Raw genomic sequence first — 17,526 nt, 5'->3', positions numbered from 1 at the left:
ATTTGGTGGACATGTTGTCTATGCGGCACACGCCCTTTAAAAGGGCCATGTGCACAAGAGATCTCTTCAACATGTGGAAGAGTTCAGGTCCTGGTGACATGTTCAGAGTTCTTTTCCCTGCTGGTTCCTGGGCGACTCATGACAAGACCTCCTCGGGTCCTGAACAGGCAAACATGGGCAAGGAAGATGCCTGTATTAGGTTCCTGTTGGATCTCAGCTGCAGCAAGGATCAAGTAAGAATAACAATAAGGGTGACATGAGTGCCTTCCGCTGGGTAAAAGCATCACATTTTTGTTTTTTTTTAAATATATATACTTAAGATAATTCAGATAAAATGGATTGGGGGGGGAGAGATTGTAGACATTCAGTCATCTCCTGTCAATAAAATAGCTCAAACATGTGCATTCAATGGTGTAATTATAATTGACAAGAGGGACACACCGCAAAATACAAGATGGCAGACAAGGGATGACTGCATCACTGGAGTGTTTGTCCCCGTACAAGTCCCATAATGATACCTAAGACGACAGATGTACTTGTTACATCACAGAAAATCATTGACCACAGCCAGTGGGAACCATAATAACAACTGATTGGTCTGCAAGAAAATAAATACCTATTGTAACATATAGAGCTCACAAAGGATTAGAGCATCATCAAAAACATTAGGAGAACAAAATACAACAAATCTCTTATTGGTTTATCAAATGAATACATTAAATTAGGGGAAAATGTGCAATTGCGATTATAGAAGTAAATATTGCTATTGAGATTATAAAGAAAACAAATAGTGAAATCCTCTTTCATTTCCATCTCCCAATTTCACATTGTCATGTCTCTATGTGAACCGACGGATTTGATAAACTGGAAGAATAATGGAGATCCCCTCTCAATATTCACAGTGGACACCTACACGCTGACCTCAAATTACACCAGACAAGGTTAAGAGATGCAATGTGTTAACATAGTGACAGGGAGACTTGCCAAAAGGCCTTAATATACAAGTGGACCGCAGATATCTTAAAGGGGTTGTCTAATGAACACAACCTCTGTCCATATGCCCTAGTGAGGCATATGGACTTTATAGAGGGTGGCTCCAGTTCTGGCAGCCATTAATCTGAATGGTCACTATGTAATACTACAACTCCCCTGTAGCAATCACTTCAGTGGATATATGCCTGGCTGGGGTGGCCTACCTGAAACGTTAAAGGGGTACTCCGGAGGAAAACTTTTTTTTTTTTTTAAATCAACTGGTTGGTGCCAGAAAGTTAAACAGATTTGTAAACTACTTCTATTTAAAAATCGTAATACATTCAGTACTTTTTAGCGGCTGTATACTACAGAGGAAATTCTTTTCTTTTGGGATTTCTTTTTTGCCATGACCACAGTGCTCTCTGCTGACACCTCTGCCCATTTCAGATGCCGTGATCAATACAGATCACAGCATCGCGGTACTTTGAATGGATCGCTGCGGCGACCCGATCATCCAGCATGGCAGCCGAAGCAAATATGGTATCAATAAAAAGTACAGATCATTTTTTTGGTTGCGCCATACATTTTATGGTAAAGTGAGTGATGGCATTACAACGGACAACTGGTCATGCAAAAAAACAATATTAGTCTGTGGATGAAAATATAAAAGAGCTATGATTTTTTGAAGGCGAGGAGGAAAAAACGAAAACGTAAAAATAAAATTGTCTGAGCTGTCCCCGAGACTTTACATGAGCTTTTTCTTATTCTTTTTCTTATTCTCTTATTTTTCTAGTAAGAGATATTTAACCATTTGACAACATTGATGACAAACTTGGGTCACTGCATTACACAGACGTTACACCTCTGTGGGATGAAGCACAGTTCAACCTTTCAACGCATTTTCATGATTCCAGAGGAGAGTTCAGAGGTCAATGCCCCACTTTAATGCCAATTTACATTGGTAGGGGGAGACTATTGTGTATTGCACATAAAATCTATAACTGCAGGACAGCATCAATAGACATCAGCAGCTCATGTGATGTGCCTGCTCGTCATTGGCTCAGGTCCTGCTGTCCACTATGTAAGCTACCTAGTGGTCAAGGCCCTGTAGGACATAGGTACCCATGCATGGAGTAATATAAGTTCTCAATGCACAGACAAGCTGCTGTCTTGTGGGCTGTGAGGGAGAATGATGTGAACACAGGCATCAGGAAAATCGGGTTAAAACACGTAATTTGTAAGGTTTTGTACTGCCCTCTTTCTTCCCTATTAAATACAGTTTTAGAAACTTACAACCCCTTTAACCCCTTAAGGACCAGACCAATTTTATTTTAGCATTTTCGTTTCTTCCTCCTCGCCTTCTAAAAATCATAACTCTTATATTTCCATCCACAGACCCATATGAGGGCTTGAATTTTGGGTCACCAATTGTACTTTATAATTACATCACTTATTTTACCATAAAATGTACGGCGCAACCAGAAAATTATTATTTATGTGGGAAAATTGAAAAGAAAACTGCAATTTAGCAAATTTTGGAAGGTTTTGTTTTCACACTGTACACTTTCCAGTAAAAATGACATGTTTTCCTTATTCTGTGGGTCAATACGATTAAAATGATACCCATGTTGTATGCTTTTCTATAATTTTACCGCTTAAAAAAAAAGCTCAAACCATTTTAACAAAATTAATATATTTGAAATTGGCCTATTTTGACCACCTATAACTTTCATTTTTCCGTATATGGGGCGGTATGAGAGCAAATTTTTTTGCACCATGATCTGTAGTTTTTATCAGTACCACTTTTGGTTAGGTTTTACTTCTTATAAATTTTGTATGAATTTTTTTTTTTTTAAATGTGACAAAAAAGCAGCAATTTTGGCCTTTAAAAAAAAAAAAAAAAATTACGTTTATGCCGTTCACCGTACAGGATGATTAACAATATATTTTAATAGTTCAGACTTTTACGCACATGGTGATACCAAATATGTATATTATTTTTTTTTACATTTTTTGGGGGGTAAAAAGGGGAAAAACTGACTTTTTTTTTTTTTTTTTTTTTACACATTTTAATAGTCCCCATAGGAGACCATTTATAGCAATCATTTGATTGCTAATACTGTTCAGTGCTATGCATAGGACATAGCACTGAGCAGTGTTATCGGTGATCTTCTGCTCTGGTCTGCTCGGTCTCAGAGCAGAAGACCTCGGGAGACAGCCGGAGCCAGGTGAGGGGACCTTCGGCTGCCATGCTGGATGATCGGATCCCTGTGGCAGCGCTGCGGGCGATCCGATCATCCATTCAAAGTACCCCACTGCCGCAGATGCCGCTATGTGTATTGATCACGGCATTTGAGGGGTTAATGGCGGAAATCCGTGCAATCGCGGATGTCTGCCATTACCGGCGGGTCCCTGGCTTCTGATAGCAGCCGGACATGCCGCACATGACGCGAGCACTGATCCGGTTATGTCATGGTGTATGAAGTACCACGTCACCATGACGTACATTTACGTCCATTGTCGTTAAGGGGTTAAGCAGTGCTAGGTCCCTTCTTATCAGAGAGGAGAACAGGAAACTGTATTAAAAGGAATACTGTAGTGCAAAATAACTTATCCCCTATCCGAAGGATCCTGTACGGGGCCTTGGCAGTCGGCAGGAATGGGGCGTGTCTGTCTCCAGATGACATGGCGGCCGACAAGCCCCCCATGTATCCCATAGAGATACATGGAGGGGGCGTGTCAGCTGCCGCGTCATGCGGGGACAGAACGCTCCCTTAATGTTGACGGCTGGGGCCCTGTACAGGAGATTGAGAGGGTCCCAGTGGTCGGACCCCCTGCGATCTATAACTTATCCCGTATCCTTCAGATAGGAGATAAGTTATTTTGCACTACAGTATTCCTTTAAATGCTTGTGAGTTAAGTTTCAGGTTCTAGTTCTGCTTTTATCAAGGACTATACAGTAAATTCCTGCAAGAACCCCTCTCTCTCACACCCATATGTCCTGCCTTTCTATTATTTTACACTGAATGCTTCTATGCTCTTGTGACTGCAACAGGAGGTGGAGGAATGCCATACAAAATGAAAATGAAGTGTATTTCCCCAGGGACCTTGCTGTGAATAAGAGATTGGAAAGAGACGGGGGATAAATTTGTTGAGGAAGCAGGTGAAGAGAATGGGTGATTCAGCTGGTCTGTGGCTCCGCTCCAAATACATTGCTGGTACAGAGAAGGTAGTCAGGGCTCGGGGACACAGCTGGCACCCTGCAGATTAGTGACGGGAGCAGACATGTATCATACACTGATGAGAACAGAAGATTAAGGGAGCTGCGATATCAGGACAACTCAATGCACAAGACTCCAGGAGGAGACAACTTGCTAAATTAAGAGAAATTATATTACACTGTTTAAGAGTTTTAATGGCACTTTATTTTCCATCTGTAAAAGAAGCACTCCAGAATTTTTTCTTATATAGTGCAGCATAGGTTTCTATCAGATAATATTGTAGAGGTTCTTGTGTATGCCTTGTGCTTACCTGTTCTAGCTGAAGTGGCAGGCATAGGATAGGCTTCATTTTGGATGTAACTTAAAGGAAAACTGTAGTGAAAAATTTCCCTTAAACCATGTGCCCGGGCTGCAAAAACTAAAAAAAAAAACTAAAAAAAAAACTAAAAAAAAAAAAACCTTTAACTCGCTTCCCCCGTTGCGCTGATATCTGTGTCCCAGTCCTCCGGTGTTGGTCTTCTTCCTGATTCCTGGGGACGGTGAGTCATACTGTGCTGAGCATATCGCTGGCTGCAGCGATGTCCCGCCTCAGCCGGTCATGTAAGGAGCCCGCTCAGGGGGAAGGCAGGGTCTGAGCTCAGCCCAGGACAGGACATCGCTGCGGACGACAATACGATGCTTGCACTATGATGTTTTCAGTCCAAGAAGCCAGAAGCACGGGAGGAATGGGACACCGACATCTCTGCAACGGGAAAATGTAGGAAGGGGAGTTAACGTTTTAGTTTTTTATGTTTTTGCAGCCCAGGGGGACAAAATGTATGCCGCAGTTCTCCTTTAAGATATGAAGGCTTTAGGCGGTGCTCTGATTGAATTTTTACTGCAGTTATCAGGGCACCATGTGAGTTGTAGTTTAGCAACAGCTGGAGAGCTAAAAGCATTTTGATGAAAAATAGAGTACCACAGTTAACACTATTCTTCCTGTAAAATATGAGGGAAGTGTAGATGGAGGCTCAAACATGTGGGTACTGATCCAGAGGAGACAGGTCCTGTGCTCAAACTCATGAAATAAGAGGGCAGCCTATGTAATGGCAATCTCTAGTTAAATAAATGTGGATATTTCCACATATTTACAGATTATCATTAATTTCAAACATTAATAGTTAATGAATGGCTACCTCTCTATTATGATAGAGTAACAGACCATCAGAATATGTAGAGGGCCTTAATGATTGACACCATATCATTTCTAAATACAAAATGCCTGATAAAATTAGATTTTTTTATACTATAAAATATAACAAAGCAACTTACCTGATTTTTGAATTACAGGTCATTTCATTCTCCGGGTAGTGGATGTCTACAGCATCCTGAATAACTGTGCCGTACTCATACACCTTGATCTTCTTGGTCACACCAGCAATGGCAAAGTAGTCACAGTCTCGGTCAAACTCTATGCTGTGGGAACAAGAGCAAATACATATGAAACATAAATTCAGACAAAAGTGAGCAAATCCTTACAGTGGACCAGATGTGGATCTGTCCTCTATAATATGCTAGTCTTAAAATCACTGTCTCTAAAAAGATGACCTTTTCCCATCTCTGCTCATGAAACCTTTCTAGGAGCCAGGGTGAAAACATTTCGCCTAAAGTGGCCTCTGCAGAGAAAATCTATTTCTGCTCGTAACTTTCCACTATGGTAAAACAGTCATCGGGGGTTTCAGATCAGCTTCATTTCCAAAAGAAGATGCGTCACCAAAATGGTAACATGTTACAGATGTAGATTCATTGTGGAACATGGGTGCGCTCTAAAATATTTGTATTTAGGAAACCACTGCCTCCTCTACTGTACATACACTAACGCACTGTAGTATAGAAGACTCGCTCATGCATGTCTCTTGATCTGTCATCTCATACGCTTCCTCAAGACAGTATTTACAGGCACATACAATGTATGGAAAGTTATCTAGAACAATGGAAACAATATCTTATTTGGAAAATCTGTTCCATTCGACTCTCCCGCAGCACGCAGTGACGGGCCGGCACACACTATCTTCATTTTCCCAGTGTCCCCTGCTCACTCCTCATGTGTCTTGGACGGTGCAGGGCAGCACCCAGACAAGGCAAGGAGAATAATAGTCCAGCGTAGTAATTGAAGTTTCAGATAATTTATTCTGCTCTAGAACGGGGAACTAACTCTCCACGCTGAATGCAGTGATGGGTCTGCACTTGTTCCATTTATTGTTTAGACCCAGCGCTCAGACCCCCCCCCCCCCCCCCCCGCAATCTTTAATTTATCCCCTATCCTATGGATAGGAGATAAGTTCTATTTCAGAAGACTACTTCTTTAAGTGTGTGTGTCACCTGAAACGAGTTACATTTTAATTGCTGCTCACCTGATGTCAACAAATAAATGATCTGAACTGCGCTGGACTTCTGTTCTCCTTCCCATAGACAATTAATGGAACATGTGCAGACCTAGCACTGCATTCAGCGGGGAGAGTTGGGTCCCTGTTCTTGAGACAGCTGACAGTCACTGGTGATAACAGAGGTGAGCACAGGGGTATAGGTGCCATAGTTCACCCATAAGTTCCCTGGCGCTCTGGTTTCCCCTTGTTGGAAATGCTGCAATGGCGTTGCTTACATTGGGTGTCACATTACTGAATGTACGCCATGTCATTATAGCACTTTCGGAAAAGCCCATTTAACCTCTGTGCTGCCATATTTCTGCCATCATTCACACACGTATAATGATAATCTTCTACGAAAGCCTCTTCCCCAAGGTGTCATTGATAATTACTATACAAATGGTAATCATAGATATAGGTCCCATAGAAACCAATGCATTTCCACACGTATTCAACGGCGCTGACCGGGTTGGACACAACTCAAGTGCGATGACTTGAGGCAGAACACTTTTTATTAACCAAGATGCACCGCGTTTCACTGCGCAAGCGCAGCTTCCTCAGGCATTAATGAAAAGTGTTCTGCCTCAAGTCATCGCACCTGAGTTGTGTCCATCCCGGTCAGTGCTGTTGAATTCCCGATTTCCTTGAAGTCTGGCTTTTTACCCTACGTTACAACAGAAAGGCTGCAGACAGGTTACCTTTACTATTCACTACGTGCTGTCCATTGTTGTGTATGTCGGTACACAACCAGAGTGGGTAAGCGACTACCTACTCCCCTCTCCCCTATTCATTTCAGCACGGGTGATACTCCACATGGAGCGCCTCTGTTTATCGTTTTAAATTTCCCACATGTATTAACCTTCTCTCATTTCACGCTTGTCACTTCATCAAAAAAAATAAAAATAAAAATTCTCCAAATGCAAAAGTATTAACAACAAAAAATGCTATTGAATTATTACAGTATTAAATTTCAAGCACCTTGACTTGGCGCGATCCTGAAGACCGTGCTGTCACTAGTGGTAGGCTAAAGACAGTAACGGACCATAAGATTGACAGAAACCTAGAGAAAGACCTTGAAGGTCCACGGGAAGAATTCCTGCGCTTATTATTGTGGCGCTGGTAATTGTAGTTTTTGGATCGTGCCAACTAAATCTCAGCATTGACAGACATGGTCACATCCTCTGTGTTTTGACGGTCCCTGAAGGTCAGCGCTACACAACATAATGGTCTGTACGCAGTCTTTATTTTTATGTAACATTTCCCCTCCTCCGGTGCCCTGGCTGAAATGCTCCATTAGCTTCCCATGACACATTATTGCAGTGAGGCTGATTTAGTAGAGGCTCAGGGTGTGAGGAAGAATAATGACAATAAAGGAGGGGAGGACTGGACGAGGGTTAAAAAGTAACTTTAATTCCCTCTTAAGACGACAAGCCTGGCTGGGGAAAGTGTAGTGGCGGTGTGTCATTCTCCGCCACTTTATAACAGGAGAAAGAAGCATTTTTGCCCAATAAGATATAGCAAAGTTTCTTAAATTTGCATGCACTATTGATCTATGAAAAGCGTGTTTAAACGGCAGTGATTATTTAAAAGGATATATGTCAGCGAGAACCCCAAATCGGAGATAAATGTTACAGCCGAGATCCAACCACTGGAACATCCATCAATTGTCAGAATAGGAGTCCCGATTACCCAGAGCCAAAAGACTTTGGAAAGGAGGAGTTTAAATAGTGCAGAGGTCGAGAATGGTCCCTGACACTCCATTAAAAGTCTATAAGGAAAATTTATGAAACCTTGTGAAAAGAAACACTGGAACAGCTGCCCATAGCAGCCAATAGCACACAAGTGGATCCTCTCCATAAAGGTTTGATAAATATTCCCCTATGGTACTTGAAAGAAACCTGTATTACTTTCATGCTGCCTGAACCTCAAGTCATCGGGGCAGTCTCCGGTGGCTTCTGAATACCCCAGCAGCATTGATAGATTGCTCCTTATACCTAAACAGAGAGAGACCTATGAATCAGGCTGGTAGGGAGGAGAAAAGCTGCCAGGGACCGCCTGGAAGACTTGTGGTTCAGGAAGCATGAAAGTGATAGCAGGTTCTATTTAAAGGGTCACTAAGCATTCACAAAACATTTGAATGTCCTAGGAAGATGTCAAGGACTTTTATCAGTCGGGGTCTGAGTTTTAAGACTCCTATTGATCACTAGAATAAGATGGGAGAAGACCACAGTAAACTGTGTGTCACGTGATCGAGAGCCTCATAATGTCACTCTATGGCAGTGTTTCCCAACCAGGGTGCCTCTAGATGTTGCAAAACAACAACTCCTAGCATGCCTTTGAGGTGGGCCTAAGAAAAGTACATTTTTGTGAAACCTTATAACTTAAGAAAACCATTGAGTGCTGTATACCTAGAAGAATGGTGCCTCTTTCTGCTTAGGGTGCGTTCACACGGCCGTCTGCCCCGGTTGTTTTATCCCCATTTTGGTTCCGTTCTTGCAGGCTGTAAACGGATTAAAAACGGTTTTATAAAATCCCATTCATGTCAATGGGATTTTTTTACAATCCGTTTACATAAGTTTGTACCCAACTGAGCTAATTTCAGTTTTTTTTGACGGCAGAAAAAACGGCACATGCAGTATCTTTTCTTCTGCCAAAAAAGCGGAAGAAAAAACGGATACAGTAAATTCAACATTGAAGTTTATGGAAAACGGATGAGCCTTTAATGTCATCAGTTTGCATCCGTTTTTTCAATCCTTTTTTTGATATGTTTTTACTTCTGAGCATGCTCAGAATAAATACATTTATTTTTTCTGGTTTATTAACTGAACAATGACGGATCCAAACGAATAACATCCTTTCTTGTCCGTTTTTTCTTTTATGTTTTTATTTTTGACAGGAGAAGAACTGGACGGGTCTAGATGGCCGTGGGAACGCAGCCTTATCTATATATACTGCTATGAGATCTGTGGTACAACAGAAGATGTTCCACCATCACAGCTGCATCCATTAAAAGCAATGATATAACTGTAAAGTTAGTTTTCACCTTTTAATATGGCATTAAAAGCCCCAATCCTAAAGTATAACGTCACCTGCTTACAATGAATATTAGTTTTACCTTATGTATATACTTGTACAGTGCGCATCTATAGCACCTGGTGTATTCATATAGAAAAAGCTAACCTAACATAACTTGTATTCATGAATTCCCTTTGTGTGCCACTGTTCACACCAGACTTGATGTATAGATGATTCGTCCTCTTAAGATGCTAGCCAAAAGATTTCAAGGAAGTTCCTACGCGCCTCTAAATCATTTCTGCACTTTATAGATCCTTTCATATGTGGCCTTACTTCAGGCCTATGAAACGGTTACCCAGCGCATTTCAATAGACAAGAAGGCGATTCACAGCCATGGAACTAGAGGCGCCGGGTAACTACAAACAATAATTATGCTGAACGGACAAGAAAAAACACCCATAACATTAGGCGAATGGATCGCCGCAAAGCTTTGATTAATTCTCGTGACGCTTCCAGTAACACATACGAAAAAGCTGCACCAAATGGACTGGACTTGATAGGTTAAAGAGCAGTAACTTGATACATTTTATAATCCTCCCAGTTCACTACCCCCATCATAATAAACCACCCCCTGCCTTTATTTTTATTATTTTTTTAGTTTTCTACCTTGATATTGCTCTGTATTTTCTGCTCAGTCTCAGGTTCAGAGACTGGGAAGTGACGTTTCCCAGCAGGCTGTGACATCATCTGAAGCCATACAGGAGACAACTTCCTCCCTCACTCTGCAACCAATAGCAAACGGCAGTTCAGTGTGAGCTATGATTGGCTAAGGCTGCATTCACATCTCGTTTTTACATTACGGGTGCCGGATCCGACAGGAGGAGGGGCAAACCGGGCACTCCAGTACCCCAGCCGGACCAGCGCTGAAATCCATTCACTTTAATGAGCCGACAGGAGTCAAACGGTGACTCCGGTTGGCTCATTTTTGACCCGTATCCAGTTTTGTGACCAGACCTAAAACCATAGTATACCCCCCTCAGAACTCCAGACTGCATTTCTTGTGTTTGGACTTCTGCCAGGCCAGCAGGAGTCCAAAGTCTGTGCAAGAGATGGGGGAAATGTGCTCTGGACAAGTAGGAGGACACCTAGTGGCAGCTTGTTTTAAACACAAGTAAAACATAGAAAACTTTTTTTTTTTACCTGCTAAGGACCAAGGGCGTAAACTTACGCCCCTAGTCCCGCTCCCGTGATATAACTCGGGGTTACACGGTAACCCCGCATCATATCGCGGCAGGCCCGGCGTCATAGTGAAGCCGGGACCTGCCTCTAATAGCACGCGGCACTGATCGTGGTGCCGCACGCTATTAACCCTTTAGCCGCGCGCTCAAAGCTGAGCCGCGCGGCTAAAAACGAAAGTAAAAGTGCCCGGCTAGCTCAGTGAGCTGTTCGGGATCGCCGCGGTATAATCGCGGCATCCCGAACAGCTGTAGCACAGGAGGAAGGTCTCTTACCTTCTCCTGTGCTGTCCGATCGCTGAATGAATGCTTCCAGCCTTCCAGATCCAGGCTTGAGCATTCAATAGCCGAAAACACTGATCCATTCCTATGGAGATGGATCAGTGTAAAAGATTAGTTAATGCAATGTTATAGCCCTTTATGGGAGCTATAATATTGCATAAGAAAAGTGTAAAAAAAATCATTAACCCTTTCAATTATCCCTTCCCCTAATAAAAGTTTGAATCACCTGGCATTTCGAAGAAAAAAAAAAAACAAACAGTGTAAATAAAAATAAAAATATGTGGTATCGCCACGTGCGGAAATGTCCAAATTATAAAAATATACCGCTTTTTAAACCGCACGTTCAATGGCGTACGCGCAAAAAAATTCCAAAGTCCAAAATAGCGTATTTTTGGTCACCATTTATATCATGAAAAGATGAATAAAAAGCGATCAAAAAGTCCGATCAATGCAAAAATGGTACCGACAAAAACTTCAGATCCCGGCGCAAAAAATGAGCCCTCACAGCCCCCTGAACATGGAAAAATAAAAAAGTTATAGGGCTCAGAAAATGACAATTTTAAACGTATACATTTTCCTGCATGTATTTATGATTTTTTTTCAGTAGTAATACAAAATCAAACCTATACAAGTATCATTTTAACTGTATGGACCTAGAGAATAAAGAAAAGGTGTCATTTGTAACGAAAAATGTACTACGTAGAAACGGAAGCCCCCAAAAGTTACAAAATGGCATTTTTTTTCCAATTTTGTCACACAATGATTTTTTTTTTCCATTTCGCCGTAGATTTTTGGGTACAATGACTGATGTCATTACAAAGTAGAATTGGTGGTGCAAAAAATATGCCATAATAGAGATTTTTAGGTGCAAAATTGAAAAAGTTATGATTTTTTAAAGGTAAGGAAAAAAACGAAAGTGCAAAAAATGAAAAACGCCTGGTCCTTAAGGGGTTAAACAAAGTACATTAGAAATATTTTTTATTTACCATAAGGAGTAGAATTGCAAAATTTTTTTTAATGAGGGTGCCCATTTAAGAAGTAATTGCACTTGTGGATCACAGGGGAGAATGCAAGAAAACACCGCAAACCTAGGAGACTGAACAGGGTATCAACAAAAACTCTCCTTTTGGCCATAGACCTTATGGGTACCTGACTTGCTTATGGGTTGCCCTGGTTCACTTGGCTGTCTGGGCATACAAGGAGTTGTTGCTGTCCGGGCATGCTGGGAGTTGTAGTTTTACAACAGCTGGAGGCACCCTGGCTGGGAAGCACTGCCTTAGGCAGTACATATGCTGCTGTACGCTGTCCCTGTACTGTACTATCCACATATATTCCCCTAGAAGGAACAGTTTAAAAGAAATATGTAAAATGTTGAATTACATGAAACATGGCCAGATTCTGCATGCAGAGGTGCAGTAAGGTGCCACACAATGGTGCAGGTGCAATATAATAGAGTTCTGCTCAGCTCTATGCCCTAATACTTTTCAGAGCATGTAGCCTTAGGATAAGGGTTGTCGTTGTCAAACACTATTTAGAGGTTTACAGCACCACCTGCTGGTCAAGATACAAAGTATCACAAACACTTTTCGGGATGCAATATTTTATATGTCAACAATAGCAACTTTTATTTCCGTTAGTCTCATCCCGCTCTCTCTCTCTCTCTCATCTCATCCCGCTCTCTCTCTCTCATCTCATCCCGCTCTCTCTCTCTCATCTCCTCCCGCTCTCTCTCTCTCATCTCCTCCCGCTCTCTCTCTCTCTCTCATCTCCTCCCGCGCTCTCTCTCTCTCTCTCTCTCTCTCATCTCCTCCCGCGCTCTCTCTCTCTCTCTCATCTCCTCCCGCGCTCTCTCTCTCTCTCTCATCTCCTCCCGCGCTCTCTCTCTCTCTCTCATCTCCTCCCGCTCTCTCTCTCTCTCTCATCTCCTCCCGCTCTCTCTCTCTCTCTCTCTCATCTCCTCCCGCTCTCTCTCTCTCTCTCTCTCATCTCCTCCCTCTCTCTCTCTCTCTCTCTCATCTCCTCCCGCTCTCTCTCTCTCTCTCATCTCCTCCCGCTCTCTCTCTCTCTCTCATCTCCTCCCGCTCTCTCTCTCTCTCTCATCTCCTCCCGCTCTCTCTCTCTCTCTCATCTCCTCCCGCTCTCTCTCTCTCTCATCTCCTCCCGCTCTCTCTCTCTCTCTCATCTCCTCCCGCTCTCTCTCTCTCTCTCATCTCCTCCCGCTCTCTCTCTCTCTCTCTCTCTCATCTCCTCCCGCTCTCTCTCTCTCTCTCTCATCTCCTCCCGCTCTCTCTCTCTCTCTCTCATCTCCTCCCGCTCTCTCTCTCTCTCTCTCTCTCATCTCCTCCCGCTCTCTCTCTCTCTCTCTCATCTCCTCCCGCTCTCTCTCTCTCTCTCTCATCTCCTCCCGCTCTCTCTCTCTCTCTCATCTCCTCCCGCTCTCTCTCTCTCTCTCATCTCCTCCCGCTCTCTCTCTCTCTCTCATCTCCTCCCGCTCTCTCTCTCTCTCTCATCTCCTCCCGCTCTCTCTCTCTCTCTCATCTCCTCCCGCTCTCTCTCTCTCTCTCATCTCCTCCCGCTCTCTCTCTCTCTCTCATCTCCTCCCGCTCTCTCTCTCTCTCTCATCTCCTCCCGCTCTCTCTCTCTCATCTCCTCCCGCTCTCTCTCTCTCATCTCCTCCCGCTCTCTCTCTCTCATCTCCTCCCGCTCTCTCTCTCTCATCTCCTCCCGCTCTCTCTCTCTCATCTCCTCCCGCTCTCTCTCTCTCATCTCCTCCCGCTCTCTCTCTCTCATCTCCTCCCGCTCTCTCTCTCTCATCTCCTCCCGCTCTCTCTCTCTCATCTCCTCCCGCTCTCTCTCTCTCATCTCCTCCCGCTCTCTCTCTCTCATCTCCCCCCGCTCTCTCTCTCATCTCCCCCCGCTCTCTCTCTCATCTCCCCCCGCTCTCTCTCTCATCTCCCCCCGCTCTCTCTCTCATCTCCCCCCGCTCTCTCTCTCATCTCCCCCCGCTCTCTCTCTCATCTCCTCCCGCTCTCTCTCTCATCTCCTCCCGCTCTCTCTCTCATCTCCTCCCGCTCTCTCTCTCATCTCATCCTGCTCTCTCTCTCATCTCATCCTGCTCTCTCATCTCATCCCTCCCTCATCTCATCCCTCTCTTCTCTTTCTCTCCCAAGCACTAATGTCAAACACATTCCCATAGTGCTGTGCAGAGGTTATGAACCCCAGTAGGGACAGGGACTGAAGAGAGTGATTACTCTGTGAAATCCAAACTAACTTATTAAAGTTGGTCACATGTACCGTATTTTGCTGTGTATTTTCAGCAGCCTATTTTGCTAACCATTAACTTCAATGGGCAGAACAGTGTTTCCCAACCAGTGTGCCTCCAGCTATTGCAAAACTTCAACTCCCAGCATGCTCGACCGCCAATGGCTGTCCGGGTATGCTGGGAGTTTAGTTTTGCAAAAGCTGGAGGCACACTGGTTGGGAAACACTGGGGTAGAAAAATATGCAGCAACTAAATATTACGTGTGACCCTATCTATAGTATTTTTTATATATTTTTTATATTGGTGTATGGAAGAAAACCCATGTAAAATGGGAAAAACAAACAATGCAGATGTTGTCATCCTCAAACCACTGTCACAGGATCCAAACCGCAGGAATATGTACACTTTGGTCAATAGTGTATAGCATTATTTATGTCTGCATAATTTACTAAATTATTGGTAATGTGTTCATTTCATTCTTGAAGGTCTTGGCCACTAGGTGGCTCCCTATATTGCAATCTGCTGTCTATTAGGAGGAATCAGTCTCTGGGCTGGGCTGCTTACCTTCATTCTGTAAGCCTCTAGGACCTATACTGTCCCTGAAAGGGAAATCATGGCTTCAATCTTATTTCAAAAGTTTTAGTGCAGTGCTTAGTGCGACTCCTTCCTTGCTGTGCAGTTTCATTCCAGTTCACATAGCACCTTTCTAAGCCAGCGCATCAGCAACCCTTACTTTCTCAGCATGCCATGTATAGTAATGTCCTGTTAGTTAACCTCAAGCACAGAGCAAGCCTGTTCAGTTCAGTGCAGTGCAATCTCATCAGCACTTTTTCATGGCAATAAAGTAAAGACTAGGTGCTGTGTTGTGACTGGCCAGGTAAGTATGGGAAAGGAAGTCCCTGTGTGAGTTTCCAGCTTTGGTTCCATCTCCTTTAATGGAGTAAATAAGCAATAGCTGTGTACCATGAAGGAGACTCTCAGAGGCTCAATAACCGCTGTGAGCACACTAAAATCACCATTAAGAGCACAATAAGATGTAAGAGCACTTTGAAGTGTTTATTTTTTATTGGAGGTACTCTTTGATGCAAAACGATTTTTTCATGGCTTACTGCAAGCCGGCAACACTGCGCTGCTTGCTGGGTGATGGCTGTAGCCGCGCTGCCTGAAACCTTAGAATATATTCAGCTCTACTTTCTTAATTCTATCAAATAAAGTCTAGAGAGGTCTTTACCCTGTAATAAGACGACTCTTTAATCCTTACCTGACAATTCTGCATACACAATTGGGTTTAATATTCTCTCTTAGTAAAGGGGCCAAAAGAGGTGACAAACCAGAACACAGAAAGTGGGGCTGCAACGATGAATCAATATTATCTATAACAATCGTTGTTGATGAATCCCCTCATAGATTAAATCGAGTTCCGATTCGTTGTAAAATTAAAAATGTTAAAAGGGGTACTCCGCCCCTAGGCATCTTATCCCCTATCCAAAGGCTAGGAGATAGGATGTCTGATCGCAGGGGTCCCGCCGCTGGGAACCCCAGCGATCTCTCCCGTGTCAACTGCTGCACAGAGCGAACTTTGCTCCGTGCCCGATGACAGGCGATACAGAGGACGGAGTATCGTGACCTTACAGCCCCACCCCTTGTGAAATCCCGCCCCCCCAATAAAAGTCTATGGGAGTGGGTGTATCCTTTGGATAGGGGATTAGATGTCAAGGGGCGGAATATCCCTTTAAGCAAAAAACGCCAGCGTTATGACATTTGTAAGTCATTTTGGGTCAGCCCTGCACTACAGTGGGTGGTACTGCACTCAGCCCGCTCCCAGTGTGGGAATATGAAGTTACATTGCAGTGAAGTCATATTCCCCGCCAGGAGCTCTGATTGGTCGGCAACGATTGACCAATCACAGTAAGCGCACAGTAACCTCATATTCCCCACTGGGAGCCAGCCGGCCGGGGGGGGGGGGTGGGGGGGGGGGGGGGCAGAGCGCAGTGCCGCCTTCACTTCCGTACAGAGGCGCAGGTACCATCAGTTAGGGCATAATGAAGGAGGTTTATCAAAATCTGTCCAAACGAAAAGTTGCCGAGTTGCCCATAGCAACCAGAACGCTTCTTTCCTTTTTATTACAGCCTCTGCAAAATGAAAGACTGGATCCGATTGGTTGCTATGAGCAACTCAGCAACTTTTCCTCTGGACAGGTTTTGATAAATCTCCCCCAAAGTGAATTAAGAGAAGGTCCTTTTCCTTACTTTGCTGGTCCCTCAAATGGACGTCCGGGGCTCCATGCTGGGAGTGGGTTAGGACGAGGAGGAGGCATGCCACTGCCCTGAATGTTCACCGGCATTACGACACAGCATGACTATAACTTCACAAACTGCGGGCAAAGTAAGGTCGGGTTCACACCACGTTTTTGCAATACAGTTCATGTATCAGGTTTTTGATGAAAAACGGATTCCTGAAAACCTGACTAAACTGTATCAAAAAGTGTGTACAAATTTTAACCCATATACGGTTGAAAACCGTATACGGTTTGAAAAATTATGTCCGGTTGCATCCGTTTTTTTAAGAAAAAAATTTATACTTTTTAAACTTTTCACTCCATTTTGAATAAAGTTTCACTTGTTTGATTGAAATTCCAAGAAAAAAAACTGTGCAAAGTCAAAAACCGTATGGTGAAAACCTGATGGAACCGTACGCACATACAGTTTTGTACGGTTCCCATTAACTCCCATCTAAAAAAAAACTGTACAAAGTTTAATACAGTTTTTCACCCGGACCAAGAAATGTGGTAGACTACGGTTTTGGATACAGGTAAAAAAAAATGGACAAAACTGTATGGGATGCAAAATGGACTAAACTGGATTATATGCTTGACATACAGTTTACAATGTTAAGTCAATGCATACAGTTTTCTATACAGTTCCATACAGTTTTTAACTTGAAACCGTATACGGGAACTGTATAACAAAAACGTGGTGTGCATGCACTCTACGTAAGGAAAAGGACCTTTTCTTAGATCGCATTAGGCCTTAACTGATGGTGCCTGCAGTTTCCCTTTAAATGCTAAGTCAGTGATTCCCAACCAGGGTGCCTCCAGCTGTTGCAAACTACAACTTCCAGCATGTCCGGACAGC

At 43.4% G+C, this 17,526-nt stretch overlaps 1 protein-coding gene across 2 annotated transcripts in view; it reads right to left on the bottom strand.

The window, feature by feature from the left end:
• The window catches only part of COP1 (COP1 E3 ubiquitin ligase), a 206,370-nt gene that overhangs the window by 75,120 nt on the left and 113,724 nt on the right, over window positions 1–17,526 (bottom strand). For both annotated transcript variants that reach the window (XM_056532024.1, XM_056532025.1), the window contains exon 12: window positions 5,505–5,648. In XM_056532024.1, the coding sequence (XP_056387999.1) occupies window positions 5,505–5,648 (144 nt within the window). The remainder of the gene's footprint in view (window positions 1–5,504; window positions 5,649–17,526) is intronic.

The sequence above is a fragment of the Hyla sarda genome, chromosome 7 (assembly GCF_029499605.1).
Source record: "Hyla sarda isolate aHylSar1 chromosome 7, aHylSar1.hap1, whole genome shotgun sequence".
NCBI lineage: Eukaryota > Metazoa > Chordata > Amphibia > Anura > Hylidae > Hyla > Hyla sarda.
The sequence above is the reverse complement of the archived record's forward strand: the minus strand, read 5'-3'. Positions and strand labels throughout refer to the sequence as shown.